The sequence below is a fragment of the Gasterosteus aculeatus genome, chromosome 10, assembly GCF_964276395.1.
Source record: "Gasterosteus aculeatus chromosome 10, fGasAcu3.hap1.1, whole genome shotgun sequence".
NCBI classification, from domain to species: domain Eukaryota; kingdom Metazoa; phylum Chordata; class Actinopteri; order Perciformes; family Gasterosteidae; genus Gasterosteus; species Gasterosteus aculeatus.
The window spans coordinates 9,015,761-9,032,617 of record NC_135697.1 but is presented as its reverse complement, the minus strand read 5'-3'; the positions used below and the strand labels follow the sequence as shown (position 1 = coordinate 9,032,617).

The 16,857-nt window shown below is 41.0% G+C and overlaps 2 protein-coding genes across 2 annotated transcripts; both read right to left on the bottom strand.

Moving 5' to 3' along the window:
- Positions 1 to 153: 153 nt before the first annotated feature.
- Positions 154 to 5,305, bottom strand: psmd4a (proteasome 26S subunit ubiquitin receptor, non-ATPase 4a). Its single transcript, XM_040189151.2, has 10 exons — positions 5,163 to 5,305; positions 4,360 to 4,500; positions 4,105 to 4,219; positions 3,633 to 3,719; positions 3,404 to 3,472; positions 3,072 to 3,287; positions 2,652 to 2,760; positions 2,432 to 2,563; positions 1,255 to 1,307; positions 154 to 770 (listed from the first exon to the last, which is right to left on the bottom strand). Exons 1-10 carry the CDS (start codon positions 5,186 to 5,188, stop codon positions 600 to 602), a joined length of 1,119 nt encoding a protein of 372 aa, XP_040045085.1. The 5' UTR covers positions 5,189 to 5,305; the 3' UTR covers positions 154 to 599.
- Positions 5,306 to 6,453: 1,148 nt separating this feature from the next.
- On the bottom strand, positions 6,454 to 15,686 carry LOC120826448 (phosphatidylinositol 4-phosphate 5-kinase type-1 alpha). The gene is made up of 16 exons (XM_040188739.2): positions 15,409 to 15,686; positions 14,866 to 15,006; positions 13,850 to 13,884; positions 13,543 to 13,632; positions 12,919 to 13,049; positions 12,673 to 12,790; positions 12,305 to 12,457; positions 11,813 to 12,112; positions 11,421 to 11,629; positions 11,253 to 11,336; positions 11,036 to 11,084; positions 10,867 to 10,951; positions 10,306 to 10,461; positions 9,960 to 10,158; positions 9,356 to 9,419; positions 6,454 to 9,268 (listed from the first exon to the last, which is right to left on the bottom strand). Exons 2-16 carry the CDS (start codon positions 14,912 to 14,914, stop codon positions 9,263 to 9,265), a joined length of 1,728 nt encoding a protein of 575 aa, XP_040044673.1. The 5' UTR covers positions 14,915 to 15,006; positions 15,409 to 15,686; the 3' UTR covers positions 6,454 to 9,262.
- Between the last annotated feature and the right edge of the window lie 1,171 nt (positions 15,687 to 16,857).

Genomic DNA, 16,857 nt, shown 5'->3' with positions numbered 1-16,857 from the left:
GGTCATTACCGAACGAGTATTAACATCATGCAAAACCGCTAGAAGTTGGGACATCTGGTCTCTTAATATAATGCACCCCTTTGTCATCCAATCCACTCTCAGCGCTGTCAACAATAAGCTGCTTTAGCAACAAAAACACCAAAATGCAACACATATACACAATGATTTTATTGCAAAAACACATACATGACAGGAGTGTGGCTATCTGTTTATGAGCCTGTCATGACAAATTCTTGCTCACCGGAAAGGTCAATTATACCATGTAGACAAAATGTAGGGTAAAGGCAATTTAACAGGAGACCCTGCATCTTAAGCATATTACATTTTAGGATGATATCAATTTATAGTAGAGGGTATTCAGATTTGACACTAAATAGTCATTCAATACTTGAATTGTATTACTGTTATATCAGTACTTTTGAGTGTCTGACAGAAAACAATGGGATTAAATGTCAGAGTGCGGTCTAATACTGGGCTATCAGTCCGACGATGCATCAGCAATATTTTGGTATGTTAAAGTAATCCTGCATTAGTCTGCAATTGTTCGTTTATTTCTTTTCTATCCAATGTTTGAAGACTGTGTCCATCTCGTGTGCCCCTCACTTCTTTTTCTCTTCATCCTTTTTGCCTTCGGGCTTGTTTCCTGTCTGGGAGGCCAGGGAACCCATGGCGTTGCGAATGGCCTCGTTGTTCGGGTCGACACCAGGCAGGTTCTCCAAGACGCTCTGAAGAAACTCCGGGTCTTGCATTACATCATAGTCATCTTCCTCCTATTCAATTACATTAGAGGATACAATCGATTAGGTATTTTGTGGTTACCCAAACTGTCTGCTCATCTTGATTTAAAATATTCTTTAGGTGGGAGAACCCACTGATTCCGATGTATTTTCCCAAATTTTAGCTTATCCATTGATTTTACAATAAAATGTATTATACTGTCCAATATATATATATGTTGATTCCACTTTCCATTAGCAACACACAAAAAACCCAATTAACATTTTTACACTAAATCCACCTTAGGAGTAATACAGGTTTCTCTGAATACAGACCTTTGACGTTGACCTTTTAAATTAAAGAACCACATATTTTCTAAAACGGTTGCTTATTTGTTCCTACTGATTGATAATTCACTTTTACTTTCAGAACGTTGGAGGCAAGAAAAAACTTGTTCACCCTTTCCACTTCTTGAGGATACAAGTGGGACTGGTGAGCCCCATTTAACAATTATTCCTTTAAAACATGGTTACTCACCTTGGCAGATTCTGCAGTGTCCATGGGGGCTGCTGTGTCCATTTCTCCATACTCTGTTCAAATACAATGGAAAATAACTTCTCTTAGAAGATAACAGCAATTACATTATTGGCCAATACATTACAGCCAGAGGTGTCAAAAGTATTCACATTCATTACTCAAGTAGAAGTACAGATACTAGGATTTAAAAAGACTCCTGTAGAAGTTGTATCGACTCAAGCTTTTTACTTAAGTATAAAAGTACTGGTTTCAAAACTACTTAAAGTATAAAAGTAAAAGTAATGTAAGAAATTCCATTAAGGACAAACTCTTAATGCGTAACCTCGCTCACACAACACGTCAGTCTGTTACAATGTGATCAGAAGGTGCCTTCAGATCACGTGACTTGCCGTTGGGATGGTGGAAACAATAACAACAACAACAAATGTATCTGACTTAAACAGATAAAGCCACAACCTATTTTCCAGTGACACAAGTCACACACACGTTGTTCACATTGATTAGGTGGACTGCAGCGTCCCCCCAAGGTTTACTACGTCATGGAGGGGGGGGGGCACCCCTGTTTATAATGACGGGAAACACTGAACTGGCAGCGGTCGGTTATCAAAACATTGGCCAAATAACCAGTATTTTCAGGCTTGATGAGCAAATATAGAATCCCCGTGCGTTCATTTCTAAAGCCGCATTAAGACACACATCACTTTATTTAATACGCTGCGCTGCTTGCAAGTCGCTGTGTTGTGCCAGACTCTCAATAAAAAATTTAGGACAAAGCCACGGTCATGAAGATGCTCATCTAAAGTCACATGTGAGGAAGAGGAGGAGGGTCCATGTCAATAAATACCAACTTTCCAGCGACCACTTTTCCCACCCAGTGTCGCTCCGATCTGCCGGCGCATCGCGGAGAAAACCAATCGGGTGTCTGGACGCTAAATGTTTATACTTCTCATCCAACCACAATCAAATTCACTGTCCGGATAGCGCCATTTATCTAGATGGGTTCTTTTTGTGTTTGTGTTTTTGAACTGCGACAAGCCGGAAGTAACAAGGCTGTTTTTAAAATGTAAGGAGTAGAAAGTACAGATATTTGCATGAAAATGTAAAGAGTAGAAGTAAAAAGTCGTCTGAAAAATAAATACTCCAGTAAAGTATAGATACCCAAAACTATGGAACTCACCTTCCCCGGCAAGAGACATCTGCATGGCGTAGGCGATCTGCTCCTCTTCCGTCATGCTGCTGAAGTCAGGAAGCACTGGTGCACCACTCTCAGGCTGAGATACAGACATCTTCAGTAAGGCCTCCTCTGACTCTGTGAGAGAAATGTATCAAAACTGTCATTCTATCAAATACTAACAATTATAATGAACAGCCATATTTGTTAGTCCGCCAACTATTACCATCTGCACTGGGTGTGGGCATGCCTGCATCTGCTGCAGAGGCCACAGAAGCTCTGCGGGCCTCCTCTTCCTGCCTCTGTCGCTGCTCCTCCATTGATACACGCAGGGCCTAAAGGAATCCAGAGACAGCACCGTGAGAAATGAAGGAAAGAGGCATCACTTCAAATTCTAAAACTGAACACGTTATTACGACAAGTCAACATGCACTGAAGACTTCAAGGCAGCCATTGATAGTTTTTCACTCTCATTAGAAGAACCACCCTTGCATTGCGCTCATGTCAATACATCTAAGATAACGCTTATGTTAGGTACCATTTTAAAATATTTTTCCGGACTAAACACACACACACACACACACACACACACACACACATACACATACATACATACATATATATATATATATATCTCATTGCTTACCAGGGCCAGTTCTGGATCGGCACTGGGATCCACACCAAACTCAAAGTCACTGGCACCCAGACCCATCATAGAGCCTCCTTCACCAGCCAAGATGGGTGAGGAGAGCAGCGCATCAGCGAGACTGGGTCCTGGAGGGACTGTAACCAGGTGGGAACCAGTCCCCTCCTTCCCATTTAAAGTATTTATAAAAGCAGTCAGCTTCTCTGTGTTCAGCTCCTGAATAAACAGTTAGTAGATGGATGATAGGTTAGTTTAAAACTTGATTTAGAAATTGGAATAATCATGCTCTGCCTTATAGCAGCGAATAGGTAGATAAACTAAGAAGTCCTCACCTCTTCTCCAAAGTTGATAATATCCACATTCACTTTCTCTTTTTTCAAGCGCTTTGCCAGCTTGACAAGCTGCAGAATCGGCAGGTGGAACAGTAGCAGGTTGGGATGGAGAAAGGACACATTGGGAGGGACATGGACAGGGGGAGAATGTGTTAAACAGATGTATAATCAGTAAAAAAATATTTCTGTTATTGGAACAAAATGGTAAACGAAATGGTTTTAAACTCACATCTTTTTCATTATCCTCCACGGGGCTCCCAACAAAGGCAATGATCCTCATCTTGTGGTTTTTCCCTTGTCTGTGTTTTAGAGCCAGCTATGCAAGAAAAACATGACAAAAAAATATATGGCAACTCAAAAACTGCTGCTGCACCAATACAGTCTTAAATAGAATGTAAGAAAATCACTAGGTATAGCCCTTCAAAGCTAAGCAATATTCTAAATTAATAGCTTTTAAAAGTATATAATAGAAATTACAAAATTGAATCTGTACCGTCATTGGCTGTCCTCCGTCTGTCTGTCTACCTGTGCTACAATTTCCTCCTCCTACACATTGCAGGAGTCTTAAACTGCTAACCGGACAGCTGTGAGCACTAACAATCGTTGTGTACACAGTTGCTTGCTGTTTTTTCAAGATTACTGACCTCATCTTTCAGCTTGAAACAAATGCTTAAAATTGGAACAAAATCTAAGTTACACACATGGGCCACTCTGATCCCGGTGCAGAAGCAGATCTTTCCTTTGGGCTGGATGGCGTGCAGTTTGGACAAGAGGCGGCCCGAATCTGGCGTCAGCGTGTTCAGGACCTCACAGTTACTGCACGAAAACAAAAAACAAAGCATCCACGTCTATCCATCATCCGCCGCAAAGTACAACAACACAAATCGTGCTCCGAAGTGTTGATGTGAGGGTGAACACTTGTAGAACATGTGGCCTTTTGTATCAGAGTAACCTACTTTGCCATAGTGATGAGGCCCACGTTGTTTTCTGGATTGCTTCGTGTTTTGGAGTGGCAAACAATGTTGACAGCATCTTGTTGAGCTTGTAGTCTCGTTGGTAGAAAGTCTCCATTCCTCATGTATTCACTGTTGTCCACACTGTGGAGGGGTAGAAGTTCAACGTGAATCTGGTGACGTGAACGCGTTAACGTTATGTAGGTTACGTTAGGCTGCTAACCAGCGGACATGTCATTCTAACGGTAGTTAGCACGGGCCTCGTGGCTAGTTAATGTCAGTATTACGTTTTAATTAATTTTCACTATCAGCTCCACGGGAGGCGTTAGCCCTCCTCGCCGGGACGTAACATTCACCGTGTTTAATAGAGTTAAAATGCTGCCGTGACGTCATAAAACAGGCTTAGCACGGCTGGCTAACGATAGCAAAGTGGTGATTCAACAGAAAGTCAACGGTCGAAACGATCGCGTCCTCGGAAAATACTTTGAATAAAATATGTAAAGTACACAACTTTATTGTAAAGTGGGTCATTTAGGAATGTAACTTTGGTCATGTGACACATCCAGCGAGACAAATACTTTTAATAAAACAGCAAATCTAAGCTAACTTTAGCTGCAATGACTCAGCCGGTCGACAGTGCGTTAGCCAAGCTAACCGTCCACAGTGAATTATCGATCCTCCGTACCGGACCATTTGCTCATAAATTTAGATTAAAGATCGACAACACCGAGAGACCATTTGTTAGGTCTACGTTTGAACCGCTTACAGGTCCACAACCACAAAAAAGACATTTGTAGGCTTCTTACCAGACCATGGTACTTTCGAGCCCCATTTTGGAAACTTCTTGTTGCTGTCTGTCGTAATCGTGCAACCTGCCCGGCTATTGGATAAGGACTGAACAAAGCGAAAGGGGATTGGCCAGTATTTTTGGCCTAATAATATTATTTTACTCATTTTCACTTGTGATGTTGGGTCCTTTCCAATTTCTTTTCTTAAAAACGTCCCTACTCAGATGGCGTACAATAAAACTTATTAATTGTCAAACTAGAATTGGAAGATAATAATAAAACCTCCTCTGAAGTAAAAAGTAAATATTCAATTAACTTACACTTTACACTACACTTAATAGTAGTGTCGTAGTGCGTTTTAAATCGAGAATCTGTCTATGGCTTATTCAGTAATTAACATTGAGCTGGGTCAGAGGATGGGGGAGGACTTGGGACAGACCCAAGCGTGTAGTGAGGGTGAACTGGGAACGTCTGGAGGAGGCACCGGTCCAAAAGATTTTCAACTCACACCTCCTTCTCTCACATTCCCGAGGAGGTAGGGGACATTGAACCAGAGTGGTGTATGTTCAAAACATCCATTGCTGAAGCCGCGGCAGCGAGTTGTGGCCTCAAGGTCTTAGGTGCATCAAGGGGCGGTAACCCTCAAACCCCGTGGTGGACTGAAGAAGGAGGCCTTCCGGGTTATGATATCCGGTGGGACTCCGGAGGCAGTTGCAGTGTACCGACAGGCTCGAGGGGCAGCAGCCTCTGCCATGATGGAGGCAAAGCAGTGAGTATGGGAGGAGTTCGGGGTAACTATGGAGAAGGACTTTCGGTCGGCACCAAGGTGCTTCTGGAAGACCATCCGGCACCTCAGGAGGGGGAAACGGGGAACCATCCAAGCTGTGTACAGTAAGGATGGGACCCTGTTGACCGCGACTGAGGAGGTTATTGGGCGGTGGAAGGAACACTTTGAGGAACTGCTGAATCCAACTACTCCGCCCTCTTTGGTAGAGGCGGAGGAGGGATCATCGTCAATTTGCCTGGTGACGGCCCCGGGGATTGATGAGATATGCTCATCCAGTCTACAGATTATAGCTCTGCACTGGCCTGGGAACACCTTGGGATCCCCCAGTCAGAGCTGGTAGATGTGGCCCGGGAAAGGGAAGTTTGGAGTCCCCTGCTGGAGCGGTTGCCCCCGTGGCCTTACCCCAGATAAGCGGTTGAAAAAGGATGTCTGGATGGATGGCTACCTCAATATTGTCGTATTCCATAACACAATTGAAAACATACAATCTTTATAATGTAGTATAATCAAACAGAAGCAACATTAACTTTAATAACTCCAGTTTATAAGTTTAAAAAACATAAGAGCAAGAGAGAAAACAACTGAATATATATTGTCGTAAAGGCATTTTTGTGATCCATGCAGGCTGTTGTGCACACATTTAATGTATATAAGTCAAAGGCATGTGAAGACCAATAAACAATCAATACAGAAAAAGTCACAGGAGGATTTACCAATTGGTTCAACAAAGACAGGTTTTACCCAGTAACAGTTGCATGCCTTTTTATATAGGCTTGTTCAACTAAAGGCACATATTCAATCAATACCCCCCCCATTTATAAACATTTTGGACACCAAAGCAGAACATTCAGTAATAAATACTAAAATACAGTTCATACCATAAGACATAGTTTGAAATACAACAGCGAGCAGAGTAAAATTCCTCCACATACCATTAACAGGATGTAGAAAACAACATGTAGCATGTGTACCTTTTCTTAGATGGAAAATTGTCATCATTTAAGATATTGCACCACTCTATACTCTCAGGAATACAGTAAAATGCTGTAAACATAGAATATTTTTTGCGTAGTTGAAGCATCTTTCAAGCTACTGATTAAATGTGGCTTTCACACTAAACATGTATTACAAAACATTTCAGATTTATAAACATTGAACATTTTAACATTCAAGCAGTGCACATTAATTGTTAGTGCTAAAACCGGAACTGAACAACTAATGATACGTCTACCAGTTTTGTCATTTGTACTTTTACACACCAGATAGCCATGTTTTCTTAATGAAAAAAGTTTACTACTGTACCGTAGCTACGGGCTGTCTCGAAAATCCATGTATTTGGATAACCCGTCCCATGAAGCACACGCTTTAATGGATTTACCAGTTCAGCCGAGGACAGAGGCACAATTTAAATGACAAGCAACGATCAACAAATCAACATAAAGTGAATTTACTGAACGGAGGTATCCCTTTTGAGAAATTCCAGCAAAAGAAAAAAAAGGTTATGTTACTTAGGTATGGTTAAGATCATAAAAGTAACACAATCGTTTTAATAGAAGTATTTCCGAAAAATGAATCAAAGTATTTTTTTAATAGAAGGAAGAAGAAAAAGCTGAAAATAATACAACAATCAAACTGCCATAAATGTTAATTGGTGAGAAAATATCCGCTTTTATATCTGGTTGACAAGAGTAAAGGGGAGAAAAAAAGATGCCTCAAATTTGAGTAATCCATATATTACATTTGAACGTAGCTTTTTACCTTCGTATAGAAATAGTTAGTAAAAAATACATGTTACAGAAATGTTGTTTTTATAGTTTTAAAATATTCAGCAGGAAAGTCCAAACTCCAACCAACAGATATTTCTAAATTTATTTTGACCAGTACATCCTACTACGCCAGTTCTGTTTGGTCCCTCCTGGTTACTTTAGTGAAAGTAATCAAGAGAACAAGGGACAGACAACAACACACAAGAAAAAATCTGAATGTTAAAAAATAAAAACACATGTTCAAATATCATCCAAAAGAAAAAAAAACTAAATTTTTTTACACTCATGTGCCGTAAGACCAAGTTACTGACGCTGTCACTTTGTGCAAATCACTACATCTTCAGGTCTAAACTGATACTGCTGCCACAACTTTTCTGTTTCAGTAGTGTAGTTTGGACCGGACCGCTGGTCTAAAACCAGTAGTGTTATTATTATGCAATCTGATGATATTAGTGGAGGCTAATTTCAGATGCTTTACATAAACTACCCTAATAATGCAGATGATCTTTATGACTCTCCAGCGCTGCAGTGTTAGAATGTCATTACTGTGTTCTGAGCTGAACCAATAGGAATACTCTGAAGTAGAACGTTTGATCCTCTTAGAAACGGCTTTATTACATTTTATTGCAACAAAGGGACACCTGTTTATAATGCAAACATTTACTGTTACCATAACAAATATTATAATCTAGTGATTGTACCATGTAATGACACTTAAGTTATGTGTTTCTATTTGTTCAGCCGTGGCAAATTGTAAGTCGATGCTCTCCAATCAATCATCAATCCGTGGGGAACTGACACAGCGTATTAATTCTTTGGTCACATTTAGACATAAGCCTGTCTCCAAACAAATCTCAAAACTGAAAACTGTACAGTGTAAGTATAAAAACATATTTGAATAAAACCCTTTGACCTGAACATGAGGTGACATTAAGGATTCACAGTCTATTATTAACAGTTGATTAAATAAAAGCCACGAGGTGAGGATCATCTCTTCTTCCAGCACGATGTACATTCAGAGTAGGCGTAAAAAACCTCAGCGTCCCAACAATGCACAAGGAAATAGCTTTAAAAAAATTTAAAAAGTTGTACGTGTTTCCAACCCAAACAATATGTTTTTTTGTGAAGACATCCATGTAGCAGGAACCCTACTGTAGGCTCGGACCTTTGGGCGGTGGGACAGACGCACTTACAGAGATGAGTGTGCACAACAGTGCGCTACAGCATCTATTAAACACAGTTGAGGAAGTAATTCTAAAAAGGAGACAATTGCAGGCTGAGTTTTCAGAACTGGGTTGGTTTGTGCATGGAAGCATTCCTATGAGATGAATAATAGTGTTCAATAACCACAGCACTAATGTACCCACAATTACTAGTGTCAGGACAAAACCGCCCACTGACATGCTCATACTATGTTGAGATTTGGCAATCATAGTGCAAAACGATAACAGCAATAACATTTAATGTCCCACTTTGCCGAGGCACTGTAAGCTTTACCTCGGTCAAACCAGGTGGGCTTGATGACATCTTCCAAGTTGGTCTCGGTTCATTTAAAGTTCATTCGTTTACACCTACAGACCAAAAGGCAACGTAGTTAGGGGAAACAATTACAAAAGCAAAATCTGTCATAAGAAATGTAAAATTTTGTAGCAACTTACAGCGCATTTGCCTGCGTTGGGAATAATGCCACTGAGTGAGATCACACCCTCGTCGTACTGAGCTCTGCAAACAACAAAAGGACCAGTTTAAGTGAATTGAATTTCACACAATGTGAAACACTGCTTGTGTAAGTGAAAAAAAACCCATTTGGAAATACATGAAATTTTTTTAAATACTACTTTTAGCAAAAGGTTTACTTAAGATTTGCATGGTGAAGATGTTTATAATTTAAAAGGCACTTTTAACAACACTGTATGCCTTTGCACGGGCAGAATTGCTTGAGGTTCCGGTTGAAGGACACTTTCCCCCTTTACTCTCCAGCCGCCTTCACTTCCACCCACAACATACTGAAACCCAGCCAGTCTAAGAACGTGGTGTTGGATGTGTGCAGAGCTGCTGCACAGCTAATAATTACCATTATAATTAATCCTGGCATGGTGTAAGATAAACTTAAATCTGGGTGCACACTGTAATTAATATATTACAAATTTGAGGAATTAGACATTATAACAAGTTACCGACCTAAACACATTTGAAAATGGTTTTACCCCTGACAAGGTTTCATAATAAAACACTCATCAGAATGTGTGTTTTCCCTCTTACTCATTTAGGCAGCTGAGCTCCTGGTCTTTGGCCTGCGTGTTGTTTGTATTCACGTCCTGAGGTTGAGGCGGAGGCTGACTTGTGGCAACAAATCCAGGGTTCTCCGAGGAGGAGGAGACGGGGGTTTCAATAGCGCTGCCAACATCTTTGCCGGGTGGTAAGATCTTTGGTAGGAGGTCAGGACGACCAGACTGCATGACTGGATGGAACGGGAGGGAAAACTGTTGATACTGTATTGTGCAAGAAGCCCTTCACACACGCACCAGTACATGCTTGAGGAGTGCCGTTACCCAAAAACTAAACTCGATTTCAACACATAAGCTGAAATCCTGATTTTGCTTCTTACCGTTGTCTCCTTCAGTCTCGGAGCTGACTTGGTGTTGGAGGAAAGACTGCTGGCTGTTGCTGCTTGTTTGGGCCATCAGAGCAGGCCCAGTGCCAGGTGGCTTCCTCAACGGGCCATGTGACAGATTACGTCGCTTCTTCGATGGCGAGGTCTTTACTAGATACGAGAGAAAAAGCATTAATTAAGAGGCCACAAAACGAGACTGACATTATGGGCTAAATTTTGGTGTTGTGCAATACTGCGAGCCAGAGAGGTGTGACGACATGCAGCACGGTTTAGTCTGTTCACTCTTTATTGCTGTCGGAAGGCAGCGGATATCTGTTTTATCTTCAGTCTTTAATGTTGAGTAACATTAATAAATTCAACAAGAGTTGTCATCTGCAGTTTGATCAGCCGTTTGCATTTGTGAAATACTGCACTCGAGTAAAGATTCCGACGGGGTTCCCAAACTGTCACTGCACCACGATAGGGAGACGCCTGTGTTTAAAGGCAATGAAAGCAACGCGCGTGCCAAGCAGAGTATTTATTTGCATTATTTTAATGGATACAATATGTACTTACAAGAGATTTTCTTGAAGACTGAATGGCACATGAACCTCTGAAATCTTTCTGCATAGAAACTGGGTCTGTGTACCGATACAGTGTCCTACAGAAAAGGAACGATTCCATTCAGAAACTCAAATTCAAACTAATTTGAACCCTATTAACTGATACGAGAAGATGAACTTACCCCATCGTGAACCAAAGCTTTCCACGAGTGTTCAAGCTTCTTTACGAATCTGAAAAACAAAGCCTGGATTACACTCAATAATATGCCTGAACACTTCCTGTGCAGACAGAGAAAGGCCAATGAAAACGTGCTGCTTCTGCTTTGTAGGCTGTGTAGTCATTGTGCTCCACTGGCAGCACATTGGCTTTATAGGTACACAGATGTGTGTGCTGCTTACCTATAAGACTGCAGAATGTCGATAATACCAATATACACCAGCAGCCTCTCCCCGTTTGAGTTTCTTGCTGGGATTCCTCCCGTTCTGTCGAATCAAATACAAATAAACATTGTTTAGTGTGCCGTCCTTACTCAAAGCAAACACGGCCACTGAAACCCCGGCACTCACTGGTCCTCGGTCTCCGGTGATCCCGTGCTCCCCGCCTCCGCCTGGATGGCCTCTATAGCAGTGCTGTACAGGGACTTCTGGCCTTGTGGCTTCCGGTGGTCCACGGCCCCGGCCACCGCCTCTTTGCTGGCCTGTTCTTGAAATGCTTGATCGACATTGTGGATTCCCACGAGAAGGCTGTAGTCCATAATCTTAAAGCTTTGCAGAAGCTTAATTGAAAACGAGGAACACAAGAGACAAGTTAACCTCCCAAAATTTGAAAGAAAATATAGGAGAGAAATTTAGATTTTAGTACTAATAGTTCATGTGCATTTCATGATGATTTTATCCTAAATTTATTTGAAAGTATCCCACTCGTAATGTTGAGACAGGCACACATCTGAAGTTCTTACCAGGCAGTCTCTCTGGATGGTTTTGCAAACCGCACTATACTTGTCCCCCTCCAGTAACAGCCCGTTCTGCATGTCCTGCAGGAAGTCCAGGTCCTTGTATGTGGGAACAGACTTTTCCTTCTCTTTAGCGGAGGCCCGTCGCTTGTAGGTGGAGCCCTTTAAATCATACTTGAAGTGCATTTGTACGGCGCTCGGGAGAAGATTGTTCATGACTGCTATACGGATGTTCTTACCCGCTGCCTGGACACAGTAGAGCCCATAAAACTTTGGTAATAAGGTACGTTTGTTCTGGTTCAGGTTCTAAAAAAGGGCAAAGGACAGAAGACGGAGAGTAAAATATTAACACAAAATCCCCAAATAGCCTCGGGTCCAACTGAAAGTAACTATAGTCATTGTTTATTATTCCCTGAATTAATCATGTCGTCTACAGTATTTAAGTAATTAGTGAAAAAGGCCAACGGGAACATATTGAAGGTAATAATTAGTTCTCACCATGAAGTAACCTGGGAGCAGTTTCTGCAGAAACTCCGCCTCTTTGTGCTGCACTGTCTTAATGATGAACTCATCATCACTGGAGACGTAGAAGAGGGATCCACTCGCCCCAGAGTTTGATAGCTCGATCATCGACTCATTACAGAGCGAGTACTGTCACCAGAGCAGAATGCAGCAGTTAGAAATGTTACATCATAGAAAGCAAAGAACTATGACTGCAGGTTAAAAACAAGCCCTCTGACTCTACATTGTAAACAGCGTGTGTCAACAGTTTTTTCACGCATTCTCGGGCCGCATTCTTTTACGCCTTCCATCTCAGATAATTCACTTTCCTCAGAACATTACAGGTAACGGTTAAACAAGAATACCATATAGTCACCAGGTCGGATGCCAAACATCTCTCTGAAATACCGAAAGGCCATTGGGGCATACGTCTTGAACCTGAAGTCTCCATAGTGGTGGGCCGGTGTCAGGTTACTGCCCTCACTGCAGGTGAAAACAAGCGGCTGATGATTAGTGACAATACAAAATTACATAAAAGAGTACTAATTTAATACAGCCAGAACCCCTGCCTCTTAATAATTTATCTTTAACTCAATATTTTACAACTTTACCTGGGAAAGAAGATGCTTTCAACTACTTCAAAGTCCTGCAGCAGCACATCTCTGTCAGGCTTCTGGCTTAAGCTGCCCACCGTGTGCGCGATGCCTAACTGGATGGCGCCTTGTAGGGCGGAAGATGTTGTCTGAAAGAAAAAGCTAACTGATATGACTCAAAAAGGCAAATGTAGATCTCTACTAATTATATATTAGTAACCGATCACAAGTCATCTTCACGATCGGCCTCGGCAAGACTAACGAGTAAGGTTTGACGTATCTTTATAAATTAATATTGCTTTACATGTCATTTAGCTGACGCTTTTATCCAAAGCAACTTACAATAAGTGCATTACAACCATGAGGATACAAAATCAGAAGAACAAGAAACAGCGTCAATTTCATCAAAACAGTATGGTAAAGATCAGCAACAAATACTTAAATTACCAAATCAACAAAAAATGAATCTCTGGCTATTTTGATAATTGCTTGTTTGAGTCTTTTCTGATTTAGGGATGTCACCTCTGGCTCTTGTAAATGTCTACAGACAACGGGCAACGGGTAAAAATATATTGCAGATTATTCAATAAGGAAATTGATTTTTTGTAAATGAACTTGGGTCGAGGAAAACTGATCTCCCACCTTCTTGTATGTCGTTTCCCCAGTGCGATCAATTCCACGATGGCCGATTGTCTTTTTCATGGCCGGAGACATGTGACTGGTGCTTGGACTCTGAGTACAAACATTTTGGAAGAATAGAACATTTAGAGGGGAAAAAAAAAAAAAAAAAGTAATCCGCTGCAAAGTAATATCCTCATGCTTCAAAGAGGAAGGAATGAAGGGTGTGTCAGCTAAATATCAGCAAATACTGTAAAGACATACGCAATGTGTTTCCTAACCGCCAGACCTAGATTGCGCATTTCCTGAAATCTGACCAGCCATTGCCTACCTCGGGAGAAGCATTTTTTCGGGTCCCAATTGAAACTAGAGTGAAAAGGGGAAGAAATGTAAAAGTTAGAAAAACAGACAAGAAGGGAATGAAATAAGTCAATTCAACAAATGTAATGCTCACACTGTATGCATTTATATTACGCCATACATCTTGGAAAAGCTTCCACCATTGCCTAATGGTGACAAGAAAGCGTGCAGACGCACCTCATTCATTACCTCAGAGAAAAGTCTCCTCCAGAGCTGACTCTGAAGGTCTTTGAGTGCAATGGGAGGAATTAGATGAGTATTCTAGATTACTGTTTAAGTAAATCCATGGAGGATAATGAATGTCTTGATATCTTGAATGAAGAATTATTGTCATGGGAGTCCAAAGTCAACGTTAGACATTAATAGTCCACTTTTGTTGGTTGAGGAACACTTGTTGTGTCACAAAATGACACAAGATGGTGTGAGCGTACTTTTCAATTTCCGTTTCTCACTTCTTAACAGCGAAATGTTGTGATTTCCAGCGCACAACTTTAAAATCGAAATCCCTGTGGGTGTGGAGTTTAAAAGTCGTGGGTATTTACCAAGCCAGGTGGGTCAAATAAGAAGATGCCAATTGGAAATGTAGGATTATATTTCATGCTTTTGTTTTTTTGGAGAGTAACCAATACCAGGGAATAATAATTTGCATATTTGGCATTTTGACCATTCGTCTTTTTAACCTCTCATAAAAATCCCATAAATGAATATAGTTCAGTACATCCATTAAATACATCTATTTAACACAAATGCAGTCTCCTGTACTCATTACATTGCTCTTGTTTCAGTTTATTTCAAACAGTGAAATTAGTAACAACAACACACATAAAAACCCCATAATCATTTGAGTCAATAACATAAAAAAAATGTGAACACATTGGTGTGTTAACAACTTGGCAACTGAGTAAACAGTAACGCTGTTGGCTTATCATCAGCTGACCTGACGTTAACCCTTGCATGAGACTAAATGGTTTGAATTAAAGCACTTACTTCCAGAGGGGCCCTGCAGCTCTGGAGGCTCCTCTGCAGCTGTGGCCATTCAGACCGAATCTTTGGTCCGGAGTGAAAGTCGGATCCGGATTAGACAGTATGACAGTTTTCGCTGTGTGAGCACTTCTAGTAGTTTGCGATCTGGGTGGACAAAAGTTGCTCGTTAATGTTGAACACTTACTGATGACTTCATGCTACAAATATTGACGACCGCCACGTTGACTGGTTCCGTTGATGGATTGGAAAAGCTGATTTGAAAATACAGAGTAACGTCAACGTAACGTCAACAATAATGGCGGTAGTGGTGAAAAGTTTTTATTGACAACCCGTGCGCACTGAATCTGGGTGGGACTAACTTTTCGGTAAGAGCAGTGCGTGTTGTAACAGTCTAGCACGTTCATGTACAACGGTGTCTCGATTGCGACGTTTAACGTTAACTAAGCTAACGTTAGCTGCTAACTCTGAATCAACTTTTCTGAACTTTAGCAAAGCTCGTCACACTGATAGCTAAACAACAACAATGTGAGCAAAGGGCCAACTCACTTGGAAATCGTGTGGCGTAGGTATCCCCGTTTATTGAGAAAGAAAAAAAAACTTTAAAGGTACCTTTTTTTCGTAAAACCAAATAAACAAGGAAGCAGCAGTTCAGGCACAACGGGCAGAGCAACAACAACACTTCCGGTGAAATGTCCTTTCAGAATAAAACCCAAATGTCCGAAGAAACGACGGATCTTTAAGCAACAGGCCGGGGCTTGTCCCGGTTAAGGGATGCAGGTCACTTTTAGAAGGCGTGTGTCAGACCAGGCACCAGGATTTTCGAGTTTGAAAAGTAGCAGGTGGTATGCATTGGACTTGCCTTTAAAATCCAACTAAAACTGAGCTTATTTTCTCCCGTTTACTTTGGGTAGGTTGATGTAACGTTAGAACTATTAAAAAGCATAAAGTTGTAGTACAAGAAGTTACATACCTGTTGCAATATCACACGAATAAACATTTCAAGGTGTAAATCTACCTGACGTACTCAGCTGATACTAACAGAAAACACTTTTAAAAAGGCATAAATCTCACTTTGATGTGTTGATTTTCCAAACAAACTTCACCTCTTCTGTTAAAGTTTACGTGTGATCCACTCCGCCATGAACATTCAATTTTAGATAATAGCATTTAATACTCTGCAAAAAAGCAAGTATTAATGTCTGTCAGCTGTTTCTTGTGGCAAGAGATGGTGGGATTTTTAATAAACAATTACACATGTCTGGACCTCGATTAGCAGCTGGCTATGCAGCAAAGATGATCAAACCGGAAGTGTGTTTCTCTCCTCCCAAAATATTGCAATGGACATGTCCCTACAGTCTATAAGCCAGCCCACATAAATGCAAACCCACACCTGTTTTCCCTGACTTACCCCACACGTTCACTGGAAGGATACACCTACATTCCTACACTCTCACCAATCTACATTTACAAACACACATAGATAAACGAAGGAGCCCCGTAAAAATCAAGTAGCCTAAGGACCGGCCCTAACAGGACATACCTGCTTCTCTGACGTCCTGTTTATTCTTATTATTCCTGATATCTACGAAAGAAACAGCGCTGTCCACGGTTCTGAAACCACAGCTATGTGAAAGTCACGATTGGGCCTGACCAAAGGTCGTTGTTTGACATTGAGAGCTTCTATCGTGCGGGTTTTTTTTTTTAATAGAGTGTTGACTGATTGGTGCTCAGCCAAACCTAGATTTGATCCTACAAGTTGTAATTTACCAAAGCGGTTTATCTAGAAATACAACATTTAAATAGAGTGAAAGTATAAAAGTTATACTAACTGAAAACAAAAGAATAAATAAGTATGTGCATTATTGTCTACATAAATGTTAACTTCCCTCCCTCTAATAAAGTGTATTTGACCACAAACTACCAGCGGTGTTATTTTAGTTTGTGCTTATGTAGCAATATTTTCCTATTTTATTGCATATTCTTTTACTCAGTTTC